Source organism: Hibiscus syriacus, unplaced genomic scaffold, assembly GCF_006381635.1.
Source record: "Hibiscus syriacus cultivar Baekdansim isolate YM2019G1 unplaced genomic scaffold, ASM638163v2 tig00110202_pilon, whole genome shotgun sequence".
In the NCBI taxonomy this organism is placed as follows: domain Eukaryota; kingdom Viridiplantae; phylum Streptophyta; class Magnoliopsida; order Malvales; family Malvaceae; genus Hibiscus; species Hibiscus syriacus.
In genome coordinates this window covers 294,441-302,214 of record NW_024062625.1, presented here as the reverse complement: position 1 = coordinate 302,214, position 7,774 = coordinate 294,441, and the positions used below count along the sequence as shown (strand labels likewise).

The window sequence follows — 7,774 nt, the reverse complement described above, 5'->3', positions numbered from 1 at the left end:
TAGTTTACCCTAAAAACTAATGTTTATAAATATTGTATTTTAATTAAATTACATTTAGATTTTTAACTAATTTATAATTATATGTTTAGTAATTTATAATTTAACATTTTATAAATTAATTTAATGGTGCTCATCGTTAACAGTATTCATCCACGCTCGACGAGTGTTGTATAATTTTTCGAAGTTTTTAATTAAAACTAGTATATAAATTTAATTTTTATTCAAAGTAATAATTATAAAATGTATTAAATTAAATTTAGGATAAATTACACTTATGACTAACTAACTATTTAGGGATTTTAAAATGATAGTTGGTTTTAAAATTTTGTTAATTAGATTATTTAACTATTAAAATGATGGCAATCAAGTCACATGTTATTAATATTTGACGAAGTTATCGACATGATAGTTAACAAATACATTATAGTTATATATTTAATTCTTGTTACTTACACATTCTATTACTTTTATCTTATTTTTAATTTAATTTAATTTAATAACTTTATTTCGAGTCGTCTCAATGACTAGTGTGACCTTTGAGATTCAATCATAACATCTAAGTTATATATACAAGTTATTTTTTTGTAATTATCTTAGACACCCTTGAACATATCTCATCGTCCTCTGTCATTTTATCTGTGTAGTTTTTTTCAAAATCTTTTTTAGACTAAAAAAATTAAACATAACATATTCATCATCTTTTAGGGTTTATGAGCCTTCTTGAATTTTAGGGATTTTAGGTGTTTATTTGAAATTTGAATAATGAGAAGCATACCTTTAAGAAAATGAATAACATACCTTGAAACCAACCTATCATATGGATATCATAAGAGATCAAAATATTAGAACGCCAAACAGTTAGACAATTTTCATCTATTTTGTGTAGATTACGTGAAAATAAATCTAAAAAGGAAAAAAAAAGAGTGAAATGAAAGTATTTTGACACAATCTTGGTACGAATGACAATCAATGATGACCCAAAAAGACAATGACGATTTTATATAAGGACCAAATTGATACATAAATTAAAATTCAGTACCTAAAATTGAAACATTTTAAAATAACAAAATCGATACATAAGTTAAAGTTAACATAAAAAAAACAAATCATGAAATTGTATTGTTCGAAATTAAGATCTAATACTATAATTAAAATAATTTAAAATTGAATGGTAAAAGTAATACACAATTTAAAATGTGGAATATTATGAGTCATAAATTAGTTTTTCTCCCATGGAGATTTTCCACTTATATTTTAGTAGCGGAGCCATGGTTGCTGACGTTTCTGCCGCTAATTCCACAGGAAAGATAAAAACAAACCGACGAACATATCTGCATTGTATAATACCCAAAGCGCCAAACTTTGCATAAACCACATTTCAGCGATTCGGTGAGTCAATCTCTCCATTTCCCATCCCTTTAATGGCGATTGCTCCACCCTCTCTTCGTCCCCCTCCCAAATTTCTGTTCCCGAAATGCTCTTATTTTTCTCATGAGTTGCCGTTTCGTCCTTCTCCTTCTCTCTATTTCTCTTCTCAACCCTTCCGCTTCACTGTTCGGGCGAACTCAGCAGTCGCTGTGGAGCCGGTAAACACTTTTACTTTTTATTTTTTTCCTATAAAGATCTATTTTTTGGTTGAATTCCCACTAGCTTTGAGCAACTTGAATCGTTGACAGATAAAAAGGCAGATTTTTATAGTAATTGAAAATTTCGAATTAATTAATGAAAGTTTAAGTTGTTAGTTACTTTCTGATGTGCTGAAAACACCATGCTACTTTTAGGTAATACATTACTGAATTTCAAGAGTTTTTCGTTCGCCTGTCCTCTGCTTGTGTTGGATTTTTTTGTTCTTTTTTACCCCTTTGGTATTACTTCTCTTTGCTGCAAAAGTGTCACAGCTGAACCTTAAATAGAGAAGTCAGGATTTAAGAACTCAGCAAAATCAAACAGTGGAAACGGAGTTGGTTTCTTGCCCTGTATGCTATGAGCCACTGATAAGAAAAGGCCCTCCGGGTTTAAACTTGTAAGTTATAGAATATTTAATCTTTGATCATGTTGTTGTATATCAGTCTAATGGGTTTGCAAAACTTGAAGGGATGCCATCTACCGGTCTGGATTCAAGTGTAAAAAATGCAACAAATCATACTCGAGTAAAGATGTATATCTGGACTTGACTGTCACTGCTGGATTGAGAAGCTACACTGAAGTCAAACCAGTTCGCACCGAGCTATTCTGGTATGCCAAGTTAATATATATACATAGATTCACACTAGATACCTTGACACAGATCTGGTTTTGCATTCTATCTTAGAATTTAGGTTAACAGGTAGTTGAAATCCTGGAATTACTATATCTTTTGGAATCTGATTCAGGTAGAAAGATGATCAGCACACAGAGCGAAATGATGTACTAGTCTTCAGATTCCAAATATATCTGCAATCTGATGACGTTGGAATAAGGATGGCTGTAACAATTCTCCGAACACTTGTAGATATTTGGAGTCTTCTTCCAAATCTTTAAAAATTGTAGTTTTGTACGCATCTACACATTTTTTACTCTGCTTCCAGTTAAAAGTAAAAAGCAAGTAATATAAGTAATAACCAATAGAGCCTAAATCTATTATTTCACTAACTCACAATACTTTCTATCAGTTATTAGTTTCAGGATTGTACTAAGTCTCAATTAAGTTAATAGTCCTGAACAATTCACAAGCTGCTACAAGAATGATAATAACCTCAAAATGCACCTCCAACCATGACATTTTGTGGCATAGCTATTGTTTTTTTGGTATAAAGTTATTGTTTCACTAGATCGTGCTTTCATATTTTCTAGGAGTCCTTTGGTATCGTTTCTCTATGAAAGAGGCTGGCGTCAAAATTTTAATCGAAGTGGCTTTCCGGGGGCTGATGAAGAGGTAAACTTTTACCAGTTTCATATCACTTTTAAATTTACCAAAAATGGATGAATAGATCTTTGCAGGTCAGTCCAAAGAAATGGACCCCTTGTAGAATATAAATTTATACATATGCTCATATTGTTTTATGGAACCTCTCAATGAAAGTGGATGACATAGAAGGGTAATGTGTTCCAAGTTGTTTCTTTCTCCCAAGCAAGCTGAATTATATCACCGAAATCCTTATATCATTTGGCTTATTTGTTGAGTTTGCATCATTGCTATTTTTGTCTAACTTTTATGTTTTCAAAATAATGCAGTTCAGAATGGCTCAGGAGTACTTTAAACCTGCAGAAGGTGGCACTTTAGTGGATGTTAGCTGTGGAAGTGGTTTGTTTTCCCGGAAATTTTCCAAATCAGGGACATATTCTAGTGTTATTGCACTTGATTTTTCTGAAAACATGCTCCGGCAATGTAATGGTTTCATTAAGCAAGATGCGTCTATTTCAGCTAGGTAATTATCTTTGCTGCTTTAATTTTAAGGTTGAAGCAGATATCGTTAAAGGTTTTATATTTTGTTTCTTGCCAGGAACTGATCAATACTTCATTGGAATTTGCAGTAATATTGCTCTTGTCAGGGCTGATGTTTCCAGGCTTCCGTTCTCATCCAGTTCTATTGACGCTGTACATGCTGGTGCTGCCTTGCATTGCTGGCCATCTCCTTCCAATGCCGTAAGCATTCTTTTATCTGTCTTTGTACTGCAGTTTTCCTGAAACATTTCCTTGCAGATCTCCCATAATGTTCTTGTTTTTACACCTCCAGGATACATAAACTGACTTTGTTCTTTTCTTCTTTCTGTCCAAATTTGTTTGTCCCTAAAACTGGTTTGATTGGGCAAAATTTTCCTATAATTCATTTGCAGGTCTCATCTAGAGAAAAGAATCAATTCAATAAAGCATCCTTGAATTTGTTGTCTTGTAGACTGAGATGTGAAAAATCCTCGCAGCTGGAGTTTATGATGATTAAATGTTTTTTTTTTCACGTAGCATGCTACTACAGGGCAACTTTACTTCTTCAAGTGTATTGCTATAGCTTTCAGGACCATAGTTACATAAATCGCTCATTTGGCCACGATCTACGTACTGAACGTTGCGATCCAAAACGCAGTACGAACGCGTTCGGATCGTTTCAAAATCGCGATTCGGTACATCGTAGTTTTGCAGCAGGGATAAGAGGAGATGCAATTAGAAAAATAAAGGGATTGGGGGTTTGAGAGAAAAAATCAGAGGAGAATAAGAGGGAGAGGGGAAACCGTTTCAAAACAGCTCCTCGTCGGGGCTGATGATCGATGATCGAAGCCTTTTGGGTTTCCTTCTCAGGTGATGGAAGAGAAGAGGGTTCGAAGTTGCTCGGGTCTGGGGCTGTGAAGACTTTCGGCCATGCGGGTGTGAGGAGTAGAGGATGAAGAAGAGAAGAGGTTCAAAACGGCGCAGGGGAAGGGATTAGGTTTAGCATAAATTATGATCTATTTTTAGGTTAAATTTTAAAGGCTTTAGATAGTTTGGTTAAACACTGTCGTTTAATTGGGGTCCAGGGTGGTCCATTTTTGTTTGCGTGGGTTTATTCCTAAAGGAGCCATGCTCATTTTTGATTCAATTTATTTTAGTCCTTCAATCGGATTTATGCATATTAGATTTTGAGTTTTGAATTATTTTGTTCCTAAAGGAGCCATGCATAATTGATCTCTATCTAAGAAACTGGTACATCGTACCAATTTATATGGTACATCGTACCGGAGCGATCCGAAAGAAGTCTACCCCCGTACCGAATTTTAGGGACCTAGCGAATTGCGATTCCGTTCCACGTTCCCGTACCAAGCGTACCGCGATCCATGTGATTATGTTCAGGACATTTTTCTGAGCTAGAAAATTTTCTTATATGGGCACATGCTTTTATTTATCTTTAGTTTGCTGAAATTAGTTGTATATTGAGAAGTGGCGGAGTCTTTGTTGGGAGCACTTTTCTTCGTTATACTTCTTCTACTCCCTGGATAATACGACCTTTCAGAGAGGTAAACTACAGTGTTTTTGGTTGTTTTTAAAACTTTGTTGCTGTGTATTAGGATGTTCTCCATTTGTTCAGAAAAGATGCCTATTTGTAAAACATTTTAGCATTGGCTAACCTGAGTGCTTGATCAGGCTTGCATTTCCCAATTCCCGTCTCATTTTATTTCTACCATTCACTTTTGCTAATATATATTTGTTTCTAAATGCCTTAACTATAAATAACGTCCCCAACTTATGCAAAAGGGAAATTCCAACTGGTATTTTGATTCCTGGTTGCAGTACCAGAGTTCTATCAGACATCATTCTTAGCTTTCTGATTTCGTTGCAGTTTATAACATTTATTTTAAAAAAATATCATATTTGTTGCAGAGGGTTATGCAAAGTTATAACTTCCTCACAGAGGAGGAGATGGAGGAATTATGCACAAATTCTGGTCTTACCAACTATTCAAAGAAGGTTCAGCAATCTTTCATTATGTTTTCTGCTCGGAAGCCTTGAAGTTGGATTTGGATCATTTGAAGCGTTTTGTTTATGCAGCATTTATTATGATGATTTGTTTTACGATATAATCAATTACACAAATGCAATGTATAGTGAGGTGCATCTTCTTATTAATGCGATGTAAACATTGCCTGCTGAACTGATGATTGTGTAAATACTTGAAAGACTGTATTAGTGCTTCATAATGACATTCTGATTATCTAAATTAGCCTGCTGACTGCTGTTCCCGTTTTGTTACAGATTATTTGCTTCATAATGATCAAGTTGGTGTTGAGATGTTACATGATAACAAGATTAAACACAAAACAGTTACCTGAGACGCCACATGATGACTTGATTAAAGATTTGATGACAATGGAAATTAAATTAGAGTTGAAAAACCTTGGAGGATGAATTTATTTGAATGTTGTAATTGGAAGAGCAAAAAAAAAATGTTGGATGCAATAGTTAAATATCTAGAATTTTATTTGTAGAATTTTTATCATCATCAATAATGTATAAAGTAATTTTCCAAAAAAACTACAGATAAAACGAAAAAAGAACAAAAGAACGTTGGATGTAATTTTTTTATTAAAATGATTATAAAACCGTGTTTATTTTAAAATAATATAAGTTTTAAAGATTTTTAACTATTCAACCATTTGAAAATGGAAACAGCGCCCACCTACTTCTCAAATACTCCCATCTAACTTTATTATTTGAACATGGAAACAGCGCCCACCTTCTTCTCAAATATTCCCATCTAACTTTATTTTTATCTCTCTTCCTTTTCCCGGTTTCCAATTCCTCCCCATAGCCATATCCCTACTATATATTCACAGGATATTGTGGATATACACCCCTTTGTGAACGTCCATCATTATTGATCTTATACCACCATCTCTTTCTCTATTCTTTCGACTCCACACTCAGGATAACTGCTGCTACTCAAGCACAAAGGATATCTTCTTTCAAGTACTCTTAATATTGACGATCTTGGTTTGTCTTACCTATCTATCAAAGCTCCCTTAAGTCTTCTTTTCGTGGGTTATTGAAATCATGGTTCGAATTTCTTGTGATTTTTAGGGAATTCAAAAGCCTGCATGGCTGGAAGCCATCTACACGAATAAATTCTTCGTGGGGTGTTCATAAGATTACCATGAGACTGCAAAAAAGAATGAAAAGAAGTTGTTTCGTTTGGATCGTTGCATAAGTGTCTGCCCTCACTGCGTACCATCACATAGTTTCCACAGGCTTCGTCAGGTTCGTCGCTACGTCTATCATGATGTTGTCAGATTAGAAGATCTTCAGAAGCTTGTGTATTGTTCCAGTGTTCAGGTTTGTTATTCATCAATTTTCATCAAGTACAAACCCACTTCGTACAGAGTTTCTGATTAATGATCATAATCCACGCCCTTAATTGGATTAGGCAGACAGCCAGACACTATAAACATTGCAAAAGTAGTGTTCATAAAGAAAAGACATTAGAACAGGCAATTCAAAGGTGCTGGAAACTACTGCACTTCATATGACAGAAGTCTCCAAGAATCATTCATCCATTGCTCTTTGGGGGTGCAAGGTGAGATATAATGATTGGAATTTTTAAAAAAACTTGGATTTTGAGTTTGATGAATCAGTCAAATGAGTTTAAAGTTTAAAACCCTTGGATTTTGTCAGCTGGATTATGTGTTGGAACACTAAAAAACGAGACGCGTAACCCATATTTCATGATCCCGCAAGACTTTGGAAACGACGAATTGACAAACGAGACGTCACGTTCAACGATAGTGGACGATGATGAGCCAGACGTAAGATAGATGGGAGAAATATTAGGTAAGTTTCACCTCCATTTTAAAGGTCTTATTTTACTCGGTTTCATTATAGTCAGAATCTATTAAGATCATGATAAAAAAGGGGAAGAGTTGGGGTGGTTTAAGAGGCGAGGACCTGATGACTGTTAGCAGGCGATTAAGCGCACCCAATGCGGGCCTACAACTCCTCTAGCGGGACAGAACTCGTAGGGCATCAACGTTTCTTTTTTTAACCACACGGGGAAACTCTAGAGAAAAACCACTGTTATAACCATTTTTTTAGAAAAATAATTAAATATTATTTTAAAAATGATTATGACTTTAATTTGGAAAAGTTGATGATTTTGGATTAATTTGGATGAAATTGGATAATAGTTGCCATCGACATTTGGGTTAGGTAGGTCGAATACTCAAAAAACGCATTTTAAAATAATTTTAAGAAAAAAATCATTTTTTAAGACAAAACTAGTCTGTGTTTACCAAAGATTCGTTTTAAAAAGATCCGGGAGTCGGTTACGTGTAT

The 7,774-nt window shown here is 34.4% G+C and overlaps 1 protein-coding gene and 1 pseudogene across 1 annotated transcript; both read left to right on the top strand.

Moving 5' to 3' along the window:
* The first annotated feature begins 1,208 nt into the window (after positions 1-1,208).
* On the top strand, positions 1,209-5,513 carry LOC120218997 (uncharacterized methyltransferase At2g41040, chloroplastic-like). Its single transcript, XM_039215862.1, has 8 exons — positions 1,209-1,586; positions 1,923-2,023; positions 2,095-2,235; positions 2,833-2,914; positions 3,214-3,407; positions 3,514-3,625; positions 4,861-4,965; positions 5,330-5,513. The coding sequence occupies exons 1-8, from the start codon at positions 1,422-1,424 to the stop codon at positions 5,456-5,458; spliced, it is 1,029 nt and encodes a 342-aa protein (XP_039071793.1). The 5' UTR covers positions 1,209-1,421; the 3' UTR covers positions 5,459-5,513.
* Positions 5,514-5,546: 33 nt separating this feature from the next.
* LOC120218951 lies at positions 5,547-7,497 on the top strand (annotated as a pseudogene).
* The last annotated feature ends 277 nt before the right edge of the window (positions 7,498-7,774 follow it).